The sequence below is a fragment of the Eurosta solidaginis genome, chromosome 1, assembly GCF_040869045.1.
Source record: "Eurosta solidaginis isolate ZX-2024a chromosome 1, ASM4086904v1, whole genome shotgun sequence".
Taxonomy (NCBI): Eukaryota; Metazoa; Arthropoda; class Insecta; order Diptera; family Tephritidae; genus Eurosta; species Eurosta solidaginis.
Genome location: NC_090319.1, coordinates 343,708,767 through 343,733,574, shown reverse-complemented (window position 1 = coordinate 343,733,574; position 24,808 = coordinate 343,708,767). Strand labels below are relative to the sequence as shown.

The following is a 24,808-nucleotide window of genomic DNA, read 5'->3' as shown; positions in this document are numbered from 1 at the left end:
AATATACATACATATAATTAATTTAACAAATTTTAAACAGAATAAATAGCTTAAGTATAAAAAGCATAGAAAAAGGAAGGTAAGAAGTCAGTAGAGGATAGGTTGCATTATGCTGATAGTTGGTTTATGTTTTATTAGAAAAAAACTATAAAGAACACGTCTATAGTTGTTTTGGTTTAAAGAGTTTTTCACAGTAGACGGTATTGAGTTCCAGAGACGTATGGTGTTGACGGAGAACAGCCTAGCCGATGCCACATAATTAAAACTGGGTATATTCAGAGTACATGACCTGGTGGACCTATTAAACGCAAGTTTGTCATACAAGTATGGGGGAGACTTCGTTAAGATTAGTCTGAATAAAAATATGCAACTCCTTGTCCTTTGATACTCAGTTATGTGGCAACCTAATAGACGAGATCTCCATGCAGATACATGGTCAAATTTGTGCAAGCCATACACATACCGAGTGACGTGGTTGAAAGCAACCTCCATTTTATGGGCAGAGCTCGAGTATAATGCATTGTATACCAACTCTGAGTATGTTATGATTGGCATAATGAGCTGTATGGCTAGCTTTCTCCTAATTTGAAAGGGAGTGTAGGGCGCGGACTGCCTCAGATTACGCAAAGTGCCATAAACTTTACCCATCACGGCGTTAATATGGTCGCTGCCATTAAGACTGGAATTAATCACTATACCAAGATTTTTTACTTTATTGACGGTCTTCACGTTAGAGTTGCCAATAATTATTGCAGGTATTTGAAGGCTCGATATGTTTTTCTTAGCAAAAGGTAACATGTATGATTTTGAAACATTGAGACATAGGCCATTGTCATTCGCCCAACATAATATGGATGACAAATCACTATTTACTCGACAACATAAGTCACATATATCAGTAAACTCACTAGACAAATCCCAGCCAGCATTTTTTGAAAATTTTGATCAAAAAATATTCAAATATCATACCCCAAGATGATTAAAAACGTTCAAATTTAAAAGCATTTTCTGTTCGAAAATTAACGTATCGTCGGGAGAAAAATGTACCATAAATGTGATTATTCTTGAATAATCATTTATGATTCATATTTCGAAACGCTTTTTGTTCATATTTGATATCATTTTAAAATAGGGCTTTAATTGTTCTAGAGTAATATTTGAATGCTTTTCACAGTCATTTTCTGATCATATTCGTGAACATATTTCAATCATTTTGGTTGAGATTTTTAAATAATTTTTGAAATGCGATTAACATACATTTATTCTTCATATCTCATACAAAATAAGATAGTACATAGTAATCTCATTTCATCAGGGGAAGAAAGCATGCGGAAGTGAGCTATTGAACAAAAGGTAATTCGCAAACAAACTAGACCAATATACACCTGCGACTACAACATCCAGCATCAGCTATGATCGTTAACATCTTAAAATACGATATGGTATGGGATGTTGAAGCCATATCCAGGTACATATGTCAAGAGAGTTTCGCTTACCTGGGGTTCAAATAGTTCACAACCTTTGTATTGTCTAATGGTATAATTCCTATTTTCTGGGAAGCCGATGGTGGAGAAATGGTTAGGGACATCTTTTGTTAGGAGAAGTATTTACATTATTTCTTGTCTTGAAGAATAAAATTTTAATATATTTTTTCTGAACTTCATGATTGAAAAAATGTGTGTATGTGAAAAAAAAAGATCTTCAATGAAAAGTAAAATTTTAACAGGTATAAAATTCATTATTCAGCCAACAAAGATTGTCAGAAAAGATTCAGAAAGCTGAATGAAAAATGATTAAAATTTTTGATCACCTAAAGTAAACAAATTTGATTCAAATATGATTCCAAAATGTGATTGAAAAACTATATTCAGTTTTTGATCATCAAAAGTATTCATAATTGATAATTTCTTTTGTTGAATTGTATGATAACTCATTATTTAGTCAGAAAGAGTAATCAAATTTCATTGATATGTAGGGAAATTCAAAATTGAATCACCTAAATGCTGAGTGGGATACAACTGAATATCGTCAGCGTACGCATGCACATTAACAAATTTACACACATTAAACACATCGTTTATAAAGAGACTAAATAGCAAAGGACCAAGTATGAACCCTTGAGGAACACCAGCTGTTAACTCCTTTGGCTGCGATACATCAGCACCGTTGCTCACGAATTGTGACCGGCCGAATAGGTAACTTTTTATCAAGTTGTGAGCGTTGTTACCGAATCTAAAGTATCGTTGCAACTTGTAACATAACAATGAGTGGTTAACAGAGTCGAATGCCTTGGAAAAGTCGAGTAAGCATAGAAGCGTTAGTTGGCCTTTGTCAAAGGGCACACGTATGTCATCCAAAATTTTTATTAGGGCAGTTGAGCAGCTATGTCCAGCTCTGAATCCGGACTGACACGGAGATAATAAGTTATGTTTAAGCATGTGTGTGCCAATTTGCTCCGCTAGTAAACCTTCGAATGCTTTAGACAAAATTGGTAAAATGCTTATAGGTCTAAAGTCTCCCGGAGAGTTTGCCTTCCTATTTTTAGGATGAGATAGAACCTTGGCCACTTTCCATACATCCTGAAAGCATGAGGTTGTAATAGAGTGATTGATTATATGAGTTATTGTCCCTATTATGAACGGAAGAATAATTTTCAAAAATTTGATAGGGATTTCATCCACTCCTATAGCCTTGGTTTTAATTTTGAGGATGCACCTTATGACATCAACTTCTGTCACCGCAGAGAACTCAAGCCTCTCCCCCGAATTACATGCAGGAACACAATACAGGGAATTCACAGGACTTAAACTACACATAGGACCACTAAGAAATGCATTATTAAGGACATCTGAATTCAAGGAGCATTCGGAAATGGCCTTACCACAAACACGCAAACTTTAAATTTCGCCACAAAACACTGGGTGGAAGATCTGAACCCAAACGTGACGAGTAGAACTTGCACTTTTCCATTTTAATAATCTTTGTGGCTGTATTTCGCGTATATTTATAAAAGTCCCAGTCTGATTCCCGCCTTTTCTTTTTCCAAATGGAATAGGCCTTATTCCTCGTTTTAATTGCATCTATCAATTTCCTATTAAACCAGGGGCATGTTAAGGACTTAACCTCTCGAGTGCGCATGGGGACATGATTCTCAAGTGCATCAGTTATTTTGTTGTTAAAAACCCCAGCTTCTCATTTACGGTTGGAAGACGCCAACATTCACACCAATCGACACTAGACAAATGGGAGAAAAGAGCGTTTTGGTCAAGTGAGCGGTAATCTCTATAACTATATGTAGTTCCTATGCTAGGTTGGTCAAATTTGAGGTCAAGTGAACAAAATATAAGATCATGGTCTGAAATAAACGATAACTGGTAAAATTTTAGGACAATTGTAGGGTCAGCGATAATAAAATAGTCCAACAGGCTAAGACTACAGTTATGAGCATATCTAGTAGGTACACTTGTGTTAACAACAGAGAGACCTGCTCCAGCTACGTTATCAAGGAGCCTAACACTGGAAGACTCGCGAACAAGAAGGTTGACGTTTAGATCTCCACATATAACCAAATAATTATAGTCGACTACTTATGAAGCCAAAGACGAAAATAGTGCGTCAAGGCTTATCGACTTGTGGGGATTGTACACACATGAGACAAACATTTTAACAGAATTACTATACAATTCGACAAACAAATACTCTACCCCTGGACCCTCAGACATCTTTATACATTTCATTTTGATACTATTTTTGCAATATATCGCAACGCCTCCACCTTTTTTATCCTTTCTGTCATTTCGGATTAGGCTATAGCCATCGATGGTAGCGTGAATGTCATCCAACTCTGGCGTAAACCAAGTTTCTGAAACACAGATTACATCCACAGCAGAAGATTCAAACACATACCTGGCGTAATCAATCTTTTCATTGCATATACTTCTAGCATTGAAGTCAACAATGTTGAATCCCGTTTGTTGTTTACACAGCAAATTTACCATCGCAAGGCTGTTATCGACAGCACCACTTACGCCTCTGCTAGGAGACATAAACAAAAAACAGACAATCCAAAACAACTATAACAATGAATCTCAAAACATAGATATTGAGTATCCCACTTAAACTGACCATGCCAGCACTTGATATTAAATGTCGAAGCTTAAGAGGAGAATAGGAGAAAGGAAAGGAAGAGCATAAAAAAAAACTTATAAAATAAAGTGAAGAATGCTCAAACATAATAATTTTAGTCAAAGCCATGCAGATTGTCAAGCGCAGATATCTTTACTGTCTGAGAGTCTCTGCTTTCTCGTATGTGAACTTCCCCTCTAATAGTGAATGCTGATTTGATTTTACCAGCTCTTCGAAGTCGAACCGCTGCTTGCGGAATATTCCTATTCTCCAGAGTTAAACTTTCAAATATTCCGAAGACACCGGCGAGACCAACAACAGACAGTGATATCACAGACTTAGTGCGCTTACGATACTCACCAAAAGCACGCAGCACCCGATTTCGATCGTATGGGCTGTGGAATTTTATTATTATCACGCTGTTTGATTTGTTTACTGCTCGCGCTGGCCGAAAAATATCACGTATTTGTGGGGAGAGAAAATCAATGGAGACGCAAATTTAGTTGAAAATGCTCTTTAGATTTTCCCCCTCTACATACGGAACTCCAACAATAATCGCGTCAGCAGCAATATAAGACGTTGGCTTTTATTTTGGTTACTTCGCTCTGTAGTTTATCCAACTTAATTTTAAGATCAGCGGCCTCTGCTTCCAATACATGCATACGCATATGGCTATAACCTACAAAAATATACGTATATAACTGGTAACCAAGCATGAGCTACAAGAGTTCTAGAAGGTTAAACGTCTAGACCTTTGGAGAAATATGCGAACGAAGCAACGGAGAGTATAAAAGGAGCCAAGCTGACTAATCAGTAAACAGTTTTGATTGAAGTACTACTCACAAAGTAATCTAAATAAAGACCAGTTGCAATACTGAATATTGGAGTGATTTATTCCACAGATTAGCGACACGAAGATTAGCATAAGGTTGTAAATAAGCGGAATTTCCCTAAATTCGTTACAATATTTTCCAAAGCATGAATATAAAAGTTACTGAAATGTATGTATATAGGGTCTGGTCTTAGAAAATATAGAAACCGTAGAAAATGTTTCATAAATGTATTTGTTGCGTGAAGTAAGCTTTTCGCAGCAAAATAGAGAACTTTCTAAGCTTTTGTGAACGCAAGAGCAGAAATAAAATTATGTAGCTGATCTTGACGAATCTTGCTCGCATTTTTGCTTTAATGTAATACGTTAACTAAAAAAAATATGAAGTCTCCAGCTCCAAACTTTTAAGCTCTTAAAAAAATCAAATTTTGCCGTAAAGTGTAATTAATTATATATAATATTTCTATACTGCGTTACTATCATAGCTACAAAATTTTTAAACTAATTGATTAAAATGCCATTATTAAAAAAAATATTTTAAATTTATTTCTAGTAAAGAGGCGTTCCCTTTCCATTGGCGGTTATACGGTGATAAAAAATTTTCGCTTTGTAATTGGTTCGCAATCAGCTAACAAATATTACTTAAAATGTGCTAATTTTCGTCAAAAATGTCGCGCACGCGCAGTTTTATGCAAAGATACATTGAGTGTAATATTGCGACGCGATAAACATAATCACACAGCAGAAGAGCAAAATTTCGCTTTTTGGAAAAGGAAAGAACTGAGCAAAGTGCTAAAATAAAAATTTTAAGTAATTTTATATTTAATTTATTTTTAACTATGTGTACTGTTTTATGTATTGTATGCATATTTACTATGAATACGCCTGTAACTGTATTAATAAATTGTAGCAGCTTATAAACAGTAAACATAAAAAATTTATAAAATTTGTGTGACTGTTTTTGTTTTTTTTTATATATTGAAAACAAAAAACTATATACATTAGACTGGGTCGATTTATTAACCGATATCACGCCATCGATTTTTCGAAGGATTTGGCTCAGGAAAAAAGTTCCACTACGCATACCCACAAAAATAATTTTCGAGCCTGCGAAATTAAATTTTTTTTGACTTTTTTTCCACTTTCATTTTTAAGGTTTTTTTCATGATCTACTAAAAAAAATTTTCATTTGATTGTAAAATTTTCACGTATACTCTGTCCGACCCAAAAATGTCCGCTAAAAACGTTGGCGATAAGTTTTTTTTTTTTTTTTTTTTTTTTTGAAAAAAAAAAAATAAAACTTTTGGACACGGTATACATGCAGGGTATATATTATTTTTTTGGGTATACGTAGTGGAACTTTTTCTTCCTGAGCCCAAATCCTATCGAAAAATCGATGGTATGATATCGGTTAACTTTCGTCCATACAAATCGATTCAGGTTAATATACATATTTATTATAACTTTAAATGATTTTTTTGATTTTCAGATTCCCCGCTACCAGTGCAGTATTTAAGATCACGTCGTGGCACACAGCTTGTGCTTTACGAAGGAAATTCATATACGCCTAATGAAAAATTGCGCGATGGACGCCTTTCACGCGATTGGAAGTGTTCAATGTATCATAAAGCAAAATGTCGCGCACGATTAGCTACGAGATACAGACCCACCGGTGATGTGATTCATGTTTCATCAGCGGAGCATACACATAAGCCCATGTATACAGATGCTGAATTGGAAATAATGAAAAAACAAAATCTTTTACATCAACATCCACAACAGCTACATCAGCAAATCAAAAAATTGCGAACAGGGGAACACACTGTACAACATCCCATGCAAACATTGCACTTACAACAATTACAATTACGACCTTTCTTAGCAGAACTAATGCCCACTTTATATGCACTGCCAACGCAATACACAAAACAATGAATTATAAAATGATATTACAACAAAAATTGCAATAATACAAACACACCTGCGTTAAGGCGTAATTAAAAAAAAAAAATATATATATATATATGTATATATATATATATATATATATATATATATATATAAATATAAATAGAAATAAAGTACAAATAAATGTAAGAAAACTATTTAAGCCAGTTTGCTATAATTGTATATAAATCTTGAATTAATTGATAATTTAATATTTTGAAAAGGTGTAAGGTCTATGCTGCACTAAAGTTCACTTACTGCCTTTTAAGATTTTTGATGTCAATATATTTCTTGGCACCAATTGACGCAATAACTTAAAAATTAATCATTACAAATTCAAATTAAAGGATAAAACAAGATTTAAAACTATCTCGAATATCTTAAATTTCACAACCAAAAAAGCAGTAAATCAATTTTCCAATGCAAAGAAGCAGTATAAAATACTAGCCGGACCCGTGCTCTCAATCAATCATCCATCAATAAAAACTTACATCGCTTGCGCTGCCATCTGGCGAATGTTGGCAACTGCCGGTAATGCAGTGTTAGTCCTAATCAAATACTCATAATAGTGTTATAGTATGTACAAATAGATTTCTATATGTACTCACAATCGATTATTTTTAACAAATTATTTTAATAAAATATAGCTTAACAAAAGCACTACGACCAAAATTGGCCAAAGCTCGCTAATAGTATGAATCTCTATATTTACAACCAAAACTTTATTTATAGATTTGGATTCCAAATAAGAGCGAAAAAGGGATCCGTATATAAAAACAGCAATTCGAAATAATATATAAGATAAGAAATAGGTTATACATAGAAATGTTATATTTTAACATTATAATAAAATTTTACTGTAAGAATGATTTGAAATCATACAAGCAGTGTAAGTCAAACTAATATATGGAAAAAGAATAAAAAAGCAGTAAATTCCATTTCACTGCTTTTAAATTTACAAGACATGAAGGCAGTTCCCGTCTAATTTCGGGCTACGTGAAGAATTATCTGCAAGGATCACATGATAATGGCTCTCCATAAAGTCATATTCATTAATTTTTGTTGTGTACCAAAAAAAAAACTATATTCACATAGTTTAAACCAGGGACGGAAAATAATAATTTTTTTTTTTCGGAGTCGAAAAAGTTCGGGTCAAAAAATTGTCCTAGGTGAAAGTTTGAGTTCTCAGGTATCGCTACAGCAATATGTCGAATCATGCATCCTTTTTATTTTTCAAAATTTTTCCATAAAAGCAGATATATAAGTAAAATCTGTATTTTTATTTTTTGAGTCCGATAGAACTAGTTAAACTCGGATTTTTAAAACTAAAAGTCCGGAAATAAAAGTTAAATCCGGACTTTTATTTTTTAAGGCCAAAATAAAAGACCGGCTTGATAACAAAGAAAGGGCTTATCCGAAATAAAAAAATTTAATTCGGATAAGCTGTTTCTGTGTTATCAAGTCGGACTTTTATTTTAGCCTTAAAAAACAAAAGTCCGGATTTAACTTTTATTTTCGCACTTTTATTTTTAAAAGTCCGAGTTTAACTAGTTCTATCGGACTCAGGTAATAAAAATACGAAAATAATTTTTATCTTAATCCAAATATATTAAAAGTACAAAACTAATAGTTTTGCAAGGAGTTATATTATAAAAACAATAACGGTTTCAGCCCCTGGTTTAACCCTTTCGATCCGACTTTTGTTGAATGTATATGGAAACATAATTTTTGAATATTACAAGTTAAAATAGATCACTAAATATGTGGTAGCATGATGATCGCTGTATTTTTGTCTACAATGATATTTAAGGGCGGGGCTTATGTGTCCCATTAGGGTTTTATAATGGGACATATATGACCCATAAGTATTTATTACGCATGTATGCATAACATTTTTTAAACAATAAAAGTATTATTTATGCATTTTTTTATTGAATTCAGTATAAAAAAGTAAAATATTTCATTTGTACATAAGTTCATACATAGCATTTCAAAACTATATGCAAAGAGCGCAAAATAATTTATGAAGGAGGAGAAACGAAACAGTTTTTACAAAAATACAAATTACCAGTTTTGCAAATAGTTTTCGTTCTTTTCTCAATTTTCCTCAGGGCACATGAGGCACATCGACGTCTCTTAGTTCTTAAGATCGGCAAATGATCGCCAACTGTTTTCATATTCTTCAAGCTGTTTGATCGCCTTCCCTGCCGACGAGATCTTTTGTAGTCGGTGGTCTCTCTAACTTTTGATACAAAGCACTCAGCAAGTTGTACTATAAATTCTAGAAAAGGAAGTTTTTTTCGATGCACCCCGAGTGAATAACCCACTCATTCACAGCACACATCATTCCAACGCGATAAAAAACGATCTCCCACCATTTGGTTGACCTGCGATCAATATACGTTACAGAAACGCGTCCAATCACTATATAAACTTCACCAGCGTCTGTACAAGCTATTCTTTGCCGCTTAGCCTTTGATTTACGCATTATATCTATCCTTTCGTTTGTGCACTGTGCAATATATTGTGACAAACTTTTTGGAAAGATTTTACGAAATATATCATATGGTGTTGTAAGGCATGAAATGCTCTCTGCGATTTTGCAATTACGCTATTGGTGACCAATTTTCGTGGTAGGAAAGGATCACAAGGAGAGCTCCAAATAATAACTTCTGCACTACTGACATCAGGTACTACTGTTGCCTCGTGTTGATCTTTCAGGTTAACATCCTTATCCGAGTAGGCTTGTTCTGACTCACCTGAGTCAAATTCAGTGTCACTGTTATTTTCTGAGGGCTCGTAAAGGCTATCGCTTCCAATACCAAAATGTAACTGAAAGATCCTCGTTCTGTTCGTCTTCCAGGATATCTGTGATTTCATTTTCACTTAGTTTAGTTTCCATTTACAGTTCCTAAAAGAAATTAACATTAAATATATATAGGGTCGAAAACTATCTACTGGGACATTAATTTCCCATCAAAAAATACTGCAGGGACATAAGCGTCCTAAAGAAAATAAATATCCAAAATCTTTGGAAATAAACAACTAAATATATATTTTTTAACTTACCGTAAGCAAATGCAGGTTCCGATTTAAAAACAGTAACGAATTAACGCTTTTGAACAATTATTTTAAGCACAAGAACGCAATTAGCACGAGTTTCTTTGAGAACTGTCGACATATTAATTAGTAAAATAAACAAAAATGCTTAATAACGTGCATGTTTATAAATGTAAAATGTAAATAACCCCATAAGCTAATGTTTGGGACTTTTTTGCGCCACTTTATATACCTTATAAGATATTTAGGAACTTACAAACTTTTCGTGGGACAATAGTGTCCCTGGAGGGTCGAAAGGGTTAAACAAACGTAAAACTCGAACTTCATATTTTTCTGATTTTAGTTTTTACAATTTACTGCCTTTTTGCTATGAACGTCAGTATAGCCGTTATGTCTTATTAAAAGAAAATTAGAAAAGCGCAATTAAAAATCAAAATTAAAAGTTAAAATCTGTCTTTTTCAGTCAAATATTGCTATTTTAATTTTCTTTTTTTTTTCTTTTAATAACACAATACGCCGTCCATAGCAAGATTCACATACTGCCTTTTACGAATTTTAATGCTAATAAATTTCTGTTTAGTTTTTGTATTTTTGTTCTAATCAACTAAAGAGAGGCGCATTTACAATTCACAGTGAAAGCTAAAACAAGGTTCTAACTGATGTTTACTTGAAAAATCTTAAGTTTAGTAAATTTTTGTTTTTTTTCGTTTGCATTTTTTTTTAAGCTTATATAACAGGTGTCATTAGCCCTGAAGCAGATCTTTGAAAAAAAAATTAACGAAAGAGGATATTCGAAAAAAAATTGATATGTCATTATTTTGGCCTTGAGAAGCTTCACATTTCCGGTTAATTACTTTTAAGCTATGAAGTCGTTTTCACATGATTAGGTCAGCTAACAAAATTTTACCCCCACTCCCCCCCCTCGACCATCCCCTCGACCCCTCCCCCCCCCCCCCCCCCCCCCCCCCAATGTATGTTTTTTTCCTTACCAAACGAAAGTACTTGAAAATTCAAGAAAATGTTGCTTTGAAACCATATTACTAAAATAATAAACAAATAAGTTATAGCACTTTCAATATTTATTGCAACTGTTATTTTACCTGATTCTTATTATACTTAGACCTGAAAGTCATGATATTTTTGGAGGAAAAATTGCAGGGTTTGCATTGAAAAGTTAATAAAGATATGCCAAATATCATTAATAGAGCAAGAGCTCGTGACTGCCAGACCGTCGTCATTTTATAAAAGAAGCAGGGTGGTTGGTCTATTATAAAACTTGAGTCATGGTTTCTTTCTTTCTTTCTGTTTGTTTGTTGTTTAATGGTGTGTTCAATTTATACTTACTATTTAAGAATTCATGAGCTTAACACCGGCTTATAATAATTCAATATTCAATTATTATGTTTTTCTGACGGTTTTCGAAATGATACCATCGCAATATGCCAGTAAATGCTCCTTTCTTTCTTTTCAGTTTCTCTTAGAAAAACATAATAATTGAATATTGAATTATTATAAGCCGGTGTTAAGCTCATGAATTCTTAAATACCTTTCTTTCGTCATTTTATAAAGACTGATTTTAATATATGGTCTTCGTTACGATATAAGAAGCCACTAGCCGCATTGCCAGACACTTTCCATAGTGGCTTTGATTAGCCAGACACTTTTAATCCTTCTTAACTTCAAAGAACATCGAAGAAATTTTATACTGAAATTCGGATACAAAATCTTTAAGAAAAAAATTTTGAAATATTGTTTGCCGTAAAAACGTTCTGCTTATGAAAAAGTACAGTAATGCATTATTATAAAAAGTGTCTGGCTGGACAAAGTCACTATGGAAAGTGTCTGGCAATGAGGCTAGTGGCTTCTTATATCGTGACGAAGACCATATTGTGACGAGTATGAGTGACACTAAGTTATACTCACAACCCTGGTCTGATGCTAAGTAAATGAAGTTACAACAACAATAAAGCAGACAGTCACTTGTATCTACATAAACGAATCAATCATTATGTCTACACATATGTACGTATACGCAGCTGAGAAGCAACGCACAACCGCATGCATATATCTGAGATACTGCCGAAAGTATGCAATGAGAGAAGCTATAAAATCGTGCGCCTGTAGTTACAGCTGAGAAATTTGATAGCTGATGACCAACTAGTAGATTCTGGAAATGGAAACGCCTAGAAGATGCGAACGAGGAAATCAGAGAGTATAAAAGGCAACAATGTTAGAAGCGCAATAATTCAGTTTTGATTAAGACGCTATCTGGCGACGAATAGCAGTATTATTTATTGTGAAGTACTTTAATAAAGGCCATTTTTCCATTATTCAATATTGGAGTTTTTATTCAACAGTTTAGTGATTCGAACTTAGTAGAAGATTGCAAATAAGGGGAATTGCAAGTAAATTCCTTACAATATATTAAAATCAGTCTTTATAAAATGATGAGAGAGAGGTCTATTTTTCTGCAATTCTGTTAAAGCCACTATGACTCAAGTTTTTTTTATAATAGACCAACGATCCTGCTTTAGTTGGAAGTATGCACTGGCGAAATTTCAACTTTTATAAAATGACGAAGGTCTGGCAGACACGGGCTCTCAGGCTGTATAATATATGTACAAACACACACCAAATTGGCAATTATACCATTTGGGCAATTTATTACGCAATTTATTATATAATAAAGTGCCAATTTAAAAAAAAATTGCGTAATAAATTGTTTCAAACAGCAAATGCAAGTGTGTAAAGTGTGTCTATTGAGTAGATTTAAACATCAGTTACGCATGGCTCAATTATGGTTGGCTCATCTCATCAGCTAATTTTATTGGAGTAGGGATTGTGAAAAGAAGATGGCAAACTCAAAGTGAAATCAAAACATCGAACACATTTTCTTATAACACACAAAAATTTTTAAGTTTTATGTTTTCATTCCATTCCATTCTCCTAATACCAAGACGCACATTTTGACAGTCTGAACAAACGTATGTTGTTGTTTCTGTAGAGATGAGCCAACCAGCTATCAAAATACTATTGTGTTAGCTAAATTGAGTTGTATGAACACCACTCAATTTAAATCGACATTGCCTCAATTTATTTTTCTGTTTGAACATAGTATAAGCCTCTTCACAAAAAAGAGATAGGCCATTTATTAATAAAATACTGAAATTGTTTGTTTCTTGAGCTAATTTTCCAAACTGTCAGCCGAGATAGAGTAATCTTCCGCATTACATTTGATTTGCAAAAATTTATCTGAAATTGGGTAAAATACTTGCGGCGATACTCAACAAAATCAGGTAAACTTAGTTTTTTTTTAATTTAATTAAATTCAATGGAAAATTTTACTTATCGAAAAAATGGCTGGTACAAAAAGTTAAATTGTTTTTAATTTTTAAAAATTGTATATTCATCTAACTAACACATGAACTAAATATTTTCAGATCAACGACGATCACGATCAACACGTACAGTTATGCATGCGTCGAGGTCAAAAAATACATACATCAGAGATACTTGTGCGGGAAAGGAGGTTAAAGCAACATCCATAATATTAACACAGAAAAATATGAATCTCAGATTTGTACAAGGACAACGTGGCAAATCATTATTATGTTTTAATAATTTCACATATGCAAAGAATAACGTTTGTGGTAATACAATTTATTGGAATTGTCGTAGCAGGCGCGTTGGCATGAAACCATGCAAAGCGCGTATTACAACCGCAAAGCAACCAAATGGTTTATTCAGAGTATGTCTTACAAAACCCGAACATAATCATGAACCATCACCGCGTATGCTAAAGAAACTTGAAAAATCACAACAAATATATAAATAAATGAAAATATGTCGAAAGAAAATAAGAAATTTGAAGCTTATATGTAGGTGTTTTGAAAAAGTGATTTTGAAAAACGCTACAAAATGAAATTTTGGAAAAGTAATATTATACAAGTTATTTAATAAATTGCTCAAAAATATATACCATATATTTGCGTTTCTAGTTTGTTATAAATTTTTATATTCATAAGTAGTATATTGAAGCAAATTTTTTTATTCACATGATTTTTTTTACTAACACAATTCGTTTTGTTTTTTATTTATTTTTTATTTTATTGGAACACCACGACTTCAACAGAAACCAGCATTGCTATTTATTCTGCTACATCCCGTGGACGTGTACAACTCATTTATGGCGGACAACCATTTATATTTGAGAAAATCTTAAAATTATCAACCGGCGAAGAGAAGAAATTTTGGCGTTGTAATCAATGGTGGAATCAAAAATGTCGTTCCCGTGTCTACACTATAAATGATATTGTTATGCCCCTAAATCGTTATCATACACATGAAGAAATCGTACGACGCAAAAAACGTACACGTCGTGCACCAACAACAACTGCAATTAAAAAAGAAACGAAAGGAACGGTGGCAAACGCAGCAGCAGCGAAAGTAGAAAGTGCAAATGCCGACCCAATTGATGTATCTGATGAAATAGGAATACATTTAAAATATGAAGAAATTGTAGCGGATGTTACTGAAATTGTAGAACCTCCAAGTAACACAATTGCAAAGATAGAAGCTAAGAAGCCATAAGATATTATAAAAGTACGTATTAAGACATGTATGTATGTATGGAAAGCAGCAGTGACTACTGTGAGGATTTCCGTAAGAATTGTTCGAAGTTCGTTTGTCTCGAGAGTAGACAAAGCTAGACCAGGTTTTTTTAACTGATTTTGAAATTGATTATATTCCCATTGAATAACGTAAGCATTAAATTACTTTGCGCTTCTGTAAAAGCTTTTTATAATACTGTAGAGCACTTGGCTGATAATTGAAAAAGTATTTTTTTCTTTTTTGAAGTAGTGAAGTAATTTCCCATTTAGCCTCTAAATATAGGCTTTCGAAGTTCGAAATCGGATCCATTCTTATTTATTTTGTATTTTGTTTAAAAAGTAAAAACTCAGGCATTTCTGCCTTTTTTATACATTTCGTAAAGGAGAAGAGATGGACCCGCCAATAAGAACGTATGTATATAGAAATGATCTGGATGACGAGCTGAGCACTGAGCTGAGTTGATTAGGCATGTCTGTCTGTTAAAAAAAAAAAAAATAATAAAAAAAAGCGAAATTTTTTTAAGAAAATATATGTATATGAAATTTTTCTAGGAGGCATTGGAAAATCTCTTGTTATTTCTATAGCATAATAGGTTACTATTTTTAAACGGTTTTATTTAGCTTGACTTGACAGGCTGGCTGGCTGGTACGAATTTTGTAATTGAAATTAAAGTACTTCCCGATAAGCTACACGCTTGAAACTTGGAGTATAGTTCAGAACCCGATGACAGTGCAATAATAAGAAAAAACACTCCTATAGGTCGCGCATGGACCCAAATATATCAAAAAATCGTATTTGTGGTCCGATTTGGTTCATATTTGGAACACATAATACATACAAGAATAGAAAGAAAGGAATTGTCGTAACAAAGTATCAATATTTGTTCCAAACTCGCTTTGACGAACAGAGGCAAAAAATTAATTTTCTTTTACCCTCCTACGCGGTTCGACGCTTTTCTGATTCCTACATTGCCCACTTATTTTGGACCCGTTTCGGATTCTGGAAAAAAACTCAGAAATTTTTTTGTGACAATTTATTCTAAATACAAATTTAATTCCACTAATACTAATCTTATTTACTACAGGCTCCTAAATGAATTCACAACGAATGCACGCGATCCAAAGTTTGGACTCCTTTCAGACAATGTGTTGACTCCGAGTGTTTGCTGGGTTGTTTGTGTAAAATCAAAATGAATTTTTTAAATTTCAAATGACTTAAAAATTTAATTGCTGAATTGTAATTCCAATCAGCCTCGATTCAAATGATTTTTAAATATCCAAAAAAAAGATACAAAAAAGGAATAATCCGGGTATTTTCCTGATATTTACCCATAAAAATGGTAAATACCCGGTACAATCCCATCTCTAGTCATGTTGTAAAAAAAATATGATATATTATGCAAAGTATGCAACATTTAGAAACATAGGGTTACAAGGAATAACAGCCTAACTGCTATACTTTTACATAGGGCTTAGGTGGTTATTCCTTATGACCATATCATATATATTATTTCTAATTGCTGTTTTTATATACGGGTCCCTTTTTCGCTCTTATTTGGTATTTTTGATGCGTTTTCACGCTTAAAAAGAACAGAACAGAGCATAATTAGGATCCGCAGTAAGTACCTCCGTGCTTTTTTTCGGACATAGTGGAGCACGTGCACAATGACCTTTCCACAATCTCGAATTCAATACTGTGATGTTGGTACGCCTCCAATAACTTCTTTAGGCCAATTAGTGCACTTGGCTGCCAAATATGTTCAGATTGCGGTTCATATTTGAGAAGGATCCAATTCTTTTGTCGCCAACATCAGCTTGAACAAAATTGAGCTCACCATCACGTACAATCGATCGGACCTTAATCGCAGCCGGGGTCATCATCGCTCTATGATCTATGATTTACTTAAATTGAATGGACAAGAGCAATTTCTTTGCATATACAATATTGAAAAATCAATATTTTTGTTTTTGAAATTTGACATTTGAATTTAGGTTGAAAAGTATGCTCATAAAAAGTCTTTTTTATTTTGCACTGCCTTACCCCATGGTGGAATAACCAGGTGAAGTAAGCCGTCAATTGTCTCGCTCTAAATTCTTCTTTGTTCTGTCATTCGGCTATCTGAAAATTTTTCACCAATGTTGTCCCCGAAAAAGTGTTGCTTTTTGGATTTTTCAGGAGTAAAATATGCCACTTTTAGTACTTTTTTCACATAAATAGGTGAATATCGATGGACCTTTACCGGATTTAATTACAGAAATTCATCATTTAGCGTATCTTTGGTGTTGGCTTCCATAAGGAAGGCCGTTCCAAACTAATACTTCCATATTTTTGATATCATTGTATATATATGTTTAATCTGTTCCCAAAAAAATTAAAACAGGTCTTTGTTAAAACAAACTATTTGCATTCACGTCATATTCAACCAAGGATCTTCCCCTGTACAGTACTACTGAAGACTTTCGAAGAATGTTTTTTCTCATTCCTTCAAGAACCCCGAAATTGTCGTATTATACCTTGTTTTGAAAAAACTAAACAGCGGTATTCTAAATATACAAAAAATTGTAACTCACTGTTGCTGTTTGGCCCTAAAAATCAGAACACTAAGATGAGAGGAAGCACTGCTACAACAACAGCAGGAATGTTACACTTAAGGATTGTAATTTAGAATATGTGACCCGGTCTATGAAAAGGTGGCTTATGACTAAAAAAACTACTACTACCAAAGAGGATAAATAAATAAGAGCCACCAGTCTGCTACGAGTGGCGAGTAACTCGCTGGAAATCAAAAAAAATTGTGTCTAATGTTTTTTATGAGGGACATTTTTAATTGTCTCGCATTTATCCATGCCGTGTAGGCACCTTATGCAAATGTTATTTTTGAAAACAGAATTAATTAATTAATTAAATAAAGTTGGAAAAATAAACACAAATACCCCACGAAATGTATAGAAGACATTTATGCACATCTCACCAAAAAAAAAACCTGGGAGTACCCTAACGAATAACATTACGCAAAGTAACGAGTGACGTCTCTTATTATAGTTATCCTCTTTGCTACTACTATGAAACTGAAGAAATGCATTGTTTCTCTTTAACAGCTGTTTCTCGCAATTTCTTTTTTGAGTCATAAGCCACCTTTTCATAGACCGGGTCACATATAAGAATCCAGCTCGCTTTGGATCAGCATCTTATCGTTCTAGGCCGAATGCCACTGGGCTAGTCTATCCCCTGATATATTTTGATAAATAATAACTTGGTAACATTAGTAATGCATCATGAATTCAACTGTGAAGAATGCTTGGGGGATCTTCTGATTAAGTTTGTTGTTATGTATTAGAAGAGCATATTTTTTAATTCCGACTCCCAACGAGAAATCAATAAAGCAGGTGAACATGTCAATGAATTTTAAGGAACGGAAACACATTTAAGACTATCACGATCACTTCCAAGTGTGACTGTAAAACTTTTCATCGAACCCGAATCCCATTTCATTTCCGCCAAAGGCAGAAAAGTACAACTAAATAACTGACGTAATATGTATATACTTTATATGAATAACACATGTTTCTTTTATGTCCGGTTTTTCAATGAAAGTTTCAACTGCAGTTGAAATTGAGATCAGTTAAAGTGGCCAAATTGATTTTTTTATTTTTATTCGATCCTAAAAGTAATGTTAACTCGCAAAGGTCCTTTGTATGCAATTTTGCACTGATGTGCTGAAAACAGCAATTTCTGTAATGGCTTTCGTAGCAAGGTATTTATTTTTCTACTCTTATTTCTTCAAAGCGGGTAAAAATTTTATCCTCTTCTGACCGTCGAAAATACATTACTACCGTTTCAGATAGTGTACATCTTCTGTCTTTTTATTTACTTCACCTGGTGATTCCACCATGTGCCTTACCGACATTTTCCAGTGATTTAGGTTTTTTCTCTATTTAGGTAGAAATTTAGGTCAACTCGCACACAGCCTTAAATGGATTGCTAGAACAGCTGATTTTTGTTGATATTGGTTACGCAAGATGCGCACGAGTCCGGCTCATACTTTTCTGCGCACTTGATATTGTTTTAGAAATTTTTGGCGATGGAGTTGGAATTCGGGTGCTGGTAATGCAATACATACGAGTATATTTCCATGCATTTAGATCAGCGACAATCTTTGCTATGAGATAAACAAATGTAGCATGTAGAATTTATGTAGAAGTATTTATATTGGTGCATTCAATAATTTAGTTTCGAAACGCATTGAAAACTGTATTATCAAAATTACATAAATTTGTATATCGTTTTCATGAAAAATTAATTTATTTTTTAAACAAAACTTACAGTTATGTATACTTATGTTTCGATGTTTGATACTGCATAGTTTACGAGTAAGGCGAATTTTTAGTTTTATGAGTTTGGGCAGTTCTGATGGCGGATTCGGATTTAGCGCATCAAAATGAATGAGATTACATGTAGCGCATTATCAGCGACTCCTAAAGAGCTAAATTGTTTTATAAGTTTTTCCCCTACTGTATCCATAGGTCGCTGGTTCATATCCGGCTCGAAGGACCATGTACAATTGTGTGTCGCAAACTCGGCACGGGAGTGGAGCCACCACAATTGTGTTTTCGTTATAAAGAAAAGAAAAGAAAGGCGAGATATTTCTCGTTATAAATAATGATTTTATTGAAGTGAAAAAATTTGCATAGAACAAATAAATTGCCTTGTATGATTAAATATGTGGCGGGGCTTCTCGTGACGGTTCTTTTTAAATAGAAGTCCTTTTGACCGAACCAATAAAGTGAATAAATAAGATAAACGCACAAAAGAAAACCCGTTTAATTAACAGTTGAACAATTCGCTTTTATGGAAAGAAAATTTTATTGAAGTGCTTCTTTAAACGTCACATTTTAACAGTAGTTAACGAAGGTAAAAATAGTAAAATAGAATACAGAATAAAAGGGTTGCCATCTTTGTTTCGACAATGGATAATTCCAATACTCCCACTCATTGTTGTAAACAAAATCGGCGACGTTCTCTTATGATGTCATCTCCATCAAACTGCACAAGTATTTATGACGATTCCTATTCAATGCTTTCGTAAATATATCCGCGATCTGCTCATCAGTATTTATATATTCTAAGTTGAATTGACCATCTTGAAATGTTTTCCTTACTGATGCCCAGCTTACGACACCGGACCCAATATGAAAAACATACCCACTCGTCGATCGTCTTGTTTCGCTATCGCCAGCATAATCGGCATCACTGCAGCCGACCAAATCAAGAACACAATCATTTTTATAAACAATACCCACATCGATCGTGCTCTTAATGTACGTGAATATGCGTTTCACCGCAGTTACGTGTGCTGAGCTGGGCTGTTCCAAATATCGACTTACTACACCAATTGTGTAGCTTTTGTCTGGTCGTGTCCCAATAGCCAGGTAAATTAAGCTACCGACCGCTTCACGATATGGATATACAACATCATGCTCATCTCTTGCGAAATCACCAAGGTTCTGATTGTTATCCATTGGAGTTGATACGGTTTTGCTTTCAATCATACCAACCGATTCAATAACCTTTTAGCATAAGCCTGCTGGTGTATGCGTATTGAACCATCCTGACGTTGATCAATTTCGAGACCCAAAAATCGCTTTCCCTCGATAACTTTTACTTCAAAATTGTCTTGCAGGTGTGAAACTATCGAATCAATTTCAGTAATGTTATTTGTTACCATCAACCCATCATCTACATAAATCGCGATGATCGTTATTGTCTTATCCTTTCGCCGAATGAAAACGAATGAGTCTGAATCACTTTGTGTGAAATCAAATTTGCAAAGAAATGACGTAAATTGTTCATTCCAACATCGTGATGCCTGTTTTACCTGATTGTTTACCTTCGCATCTATAAGAATGGTACCGATTCCATGAATCTGGACACGATGACGATCGGCTAATTTTACTTGACCACTATGTTCTCACGACGAAAAGTCATGTGACTTGTTGCACCTGAATCAGCACACCAGTAATCTGGAATTAATTCGTTTGATTTGTCCGAATATACTACTGTACACCATGCCAGTTCGTTTTTATTTGCAGTTTTATTGCTATTCGACGAATTTGTTTTCTTTGGACATTTTTTATCTTTTGCCCATTGGCCCATTTGACCACAAGCATTGCATTTCGTTTTCTTCAATTCATCAACATTTGACTTTGGCTTGAAATCTTTTTTGTAGTCTTTGTGTTTATTGTGTTTAAACCTAGCAACAAATGCCGCATCTGATGAATCATTCTGTTCATTGTTCATTTGATTCAAATTATCCTCCTCTAATTGCAAAGATGCCATAAGCATATCAATTGTACGAGTTTCTTTTGTATTATACCAAACAACTTTATAGTTGTTGAAATTTACAGGCAAACTACTAATAATACGCACCATCTTCAATTTGTCAGACAGTTTTTCACCCTGTTGCTCAATCTCTGATGCTAATTGATTTGCTTTGGCTACGTACGAAGCGACAGTTTCATCATCCTTCATCTTGAGTGAAAAATATTCTTCATACAAAGTCATGGCACGAATTTCCGAATTTTTTTCGTACACACTCCAATTTGTCCATCATTTCTGTAGCGGTTTTGCATGTTAGAACAAGATTTGCGCGTTCTATATCCAGCGATTGAAATATAGCATTCATGGCTTTACCTTCATTCCTTTCAAAAATATTCCTTTCATCCTCTGGTGCATTTTCTGCCGGTACTATCCCTTCTATATTCTTGGTCAAATTACGTGCTTTTAAGAAAGCCATTATCTGGAATTTCCATAAGCGATAGTTTGAACCATTTAATACGTGGCCACTAAAATTGTTTTCATTTTTATTTCCATCCATTTTAACCGAACTTTAGTTGTTGTGCGACGACAAAGCAACTTTACATAAAACTTGTTGTTGTTATGCCTACTAGTCTGCGAACGAATATATGTACAATATTGTATGCACAAACGTGATAACGGGAATCCTATAATGTTGATGCAATTTTTTTTTTAAGGTAGTAAAATTAGATTTTATCTCATGCGACGATGCTTTCTTTGCTCTGTAACACAGCAATTATTTCCACATGCTCTATTTTATTAACGCTACGACGAGACGACTTTTTTCTAAACGAAGACTTGACTCAGTTGTATTAATCTCTTTTAATTTATTCGCTGAAGCTCTCTGGGCACATAACCTTTTAAATGTTTTAGAAGTCCTTTTGACCGAACCAATAAAGTGAATGAATAAGATAAACGCACAAAAGAAAACACGTTTAATTAACAGTTGAACAATTCGCTTTTATGGAAAGAAAATTTTATTGAAGAGCTTCTTCTTCAAATGTCACATTTCAACTGTAGTTAACGAAGGTAAAAATAGTAAAATAGAATACAGAATAAAAGGGTTGCCATCTTTGTTTCGACAATGGATAATTCCAATAGTTCTCGCTGTGGTTCGCCCGATAATCGCTGCAAAAGTAGACGGTTGCCTTGTCGAGGACAACCGTTGAACCGCGGGAAAAGTCCGAATTTAAGGGGAAGCTTCCCCACACAGTTGTACCGGCATGTATGTATATGTGTACGGACAAATAACCTTACAACTGATCCTTTTATTTTTAGAAGTTAATAGCCTTATTTGATTTTATGAGGTATGTTTAATGAGCTTGAGGCCGTACAAAAGAATAAAACCCCAATGTTGACTTTTTATACAACCAGCCAGCAAGCCATCCAGCCAGTCAACTCAAGCTAAATAAAACCGTTTAATAATACCTGAACACGTAACGCCAGTGCAAACAATAAAACACGCAAGCGGTTCATGACATATGTGACCCGGTCTATGAAAAGGTGGCTTATGACTCAAAAAAGAAATTGCGAGAAACAGCTGTTAACAGCTGTTTTTTTTTAGTCATAGGCCGGGTCACATATATAGTCTTTGTTTGTCGAAATTGATTTTTTTACGCAGCTAATTTTCTTGTCGGTAATTTTTCAGTTAAGATTTTTTAAAACATTTTTTTAAAACACAATTGCGTAGTGATTTCAAAATGTATAATTGAAATATGCTAACCAAATTCAGAACGGGTTAAATTTGTAAAATCGACAGCCTCCCATTTCCCAATATAAATTTTTTTAATAATCTAAGTTTAAAAAAATATTAATTTTAAATATTTCAAGATATGTAATTCTGCATAGATAAGTTAGAAATGTTTGCATACTAACCCCATTATTCATAAAAAATGAAAAAGGTTCAAAAAGCTTCTAAAAATGCCATTTCCTTACAAATTTCAAATTATAAACCTTTTTTATGAATAAGGGGGCCAATGTACATATATGTATAAAAGGTATATTCATATTCATTAGGGTGGGTCAAATTTATTGTTGAAAAGGCACATCCAGTTTCTGAATCTATGGGTCATACTGAGTAATTTTGTCCATGGGACCATAGGTCTGAAATGAATTTCGAGCCTCCCTAATTGTGTTAGAAAATTTTATATCCCGATCCGAATAGCGGCTCTCACAAATAAAATACATGAAAATGAATGTCAAATTCGGATTCGGATTGGGATATACAATTTTCTAACTCGAAATTCATTTCAGACCTATGATATCATGGACAATATTACTCGGTAAGACCCATAGATTCAGAAACTGGATGTGCACCTGAAGCCTTTCCCCATTTTTCCCCATACAATTTGACCCGCCCTAATATACATATAAGCAAAGAGAACGCATTCGCCAGGTATGCAAATTTAAATTAATTATCAATAAAATATTTTAAGATAATTAATTGGTTTATAAATAAAAAATATACATACATATGTTTTTGCATATTACAAATTTTAATTTTAATGGAAAAAAACTAGATTTTATTAACGCATGTAAACTTAAGAAGGATTTTTGTGTTGCTTCACAATTTTCATAGAAACTTTCCACTGTGCAGTAACTTTTGGCTATGGTGATGTTATTAATAATATAAAAGCAAAATAATGCAACATTTACATATGCACATTATATAATTACTATTTTGAATAAAATACACATCATAATTAAATAATATAAATGTTTATGTGGTTTTATAGTTAAAAACAAACTACCCAATAAACATCAGGAAAACGATTTCGTTTCCGCTAACCTGTCGGTTTAAGAAAATGCTGAGAATATGAAATCTCTCAACTTAGAACTAAATTCTATTTAACAATGATTAGAAAATATTTTTGAAGAGAAATATTTACTGTGTTTTGTATAATGCCGATTTGCAAACGACAACACAACTAAATACTAAATCTTGCATTTTATCACTATTATTCTATAAATTGTTTAGTATAACATTCCAAAATATGTAAACATCCATCGAGACTGCATTTTTCATAATTGGTTAACATTTTTACAAAATATGTAATGAAAATTGTTCAAATTACGAAACGAAAAAAAAAATTGAGAAGTGGAAATAATCAGAGCAGCCTTTAAGCGTCAGTTGGAAAACAATATTTTAGTCTCAAAAGCTCTCACTAAAAACAATTACTCGAACCGGATGAAGACTGTAGCCCGTCTTAAGCCCTACAATTTAATATCGAACCACTGTGACGCGAAGCCAAAAGTAAAACCAATAAACCTCACCTCGCATTTCAGCTTATAAAATCATAGTTCGAATTCAAAACACGTACAGCGAGTGTCATCTTATTTGATGCAGTCACAAAAATAATCTTTCAAAGCCCATATCTTTTGATTAAAAAAAGTTATTGAAAGAATTAAAAGGCATAGTAATATTAGCTTCTTTTTTTTAATTTAAAAAAAATCATTTCAAGTACTAGATGTTCCTTATTTAGTCCTAAAAACAAAAAAGTTATGAAAAACCCGTATATTTCACATGAGCAGCATTCTTGAATTTATAAGTAAACTCAGTACTTTGTCTGGTAACCGTTTTGTGAGATAACCGATTTTAGACGATCCTTCATTGAACTGACAAGTTTTTCGGTTAACTCCGGTGAAATTTTTGACCATTCTTCGAGAAGTGCTGCTTTGAGGATTTTCTTTGCTAGGAATATAGTGTTTTCGGATATTTTTTTTTTAGTAAGGACCATAAATCCTCAATGGCATTTAAGTCAGGAGACTGCGTTGGTGGTTTCATTACGTGGGGACAATTCCATATCAACCACTGCTGCACAATTCCTGATTTATGTTTCGGGTCATTGTCTTGATAAAATCCAAAGTTGCTCCGTATACCCA

General features: G+C 33.6%; 4 protein-coding genes across 8 annotated transcripts in view; 3 read left to right on the top strand and 1 right to left on the bottom strand.

Annotated features, from left to right (window-relative positions):
* LOC137237973 (modifier of mdg4-like) overlaps nucleotides 1-24,808 on the bottom strand; it is a 222,395-nt gene that overhangs the window by 37,762 nt on the left and 159,825 nt on the right. The gene's annotated exons all lie outside the window — the stretch shown is intronic.
* On the top strand, nucleotides 6,569-6,953 carry pre-mod(mdg4)-AD. Its single transcript, XM_067762469.1, has one exon. It carries the CDS (start codon nucleotides 6,572-6,574, stop codon nucleotides 6,887-6,889), a length of 318 nt encoding a protein of 105 aa, XP_067618570.1. The 5' UTR covers nucleotides 6,569-6,571; the 3' UTR covers nucleotides 6,890-6,953.
* pre-mod(mdg4)-V lies at nucleotides 14,027-23,651 on the top strand (the record flags this gene model as incomplete). Its single annotated transcript, XM_067785248.1, has 1 exon — nucleotides 14,027-23,651. A coding segment is annotated over one exon (525 nt), but the record flags the coding sequence as incomplete, so codon positions are not given.
* Nucleotides 14,425-24,808, top strand: part of pre-mod(mdg4)-U — a 41,126-nt gene continuing 30,742 nt past the window's right edge. The window contains exon 1 of the transcript XR_010949074.1: nucleotides 14,425-14,563. The gene's annotated coding sequence lies outside the window, so the exon portion shown is untranslated. The remainder of the gene's footprint in view (nucleotides 14,564-24,808) is intronic.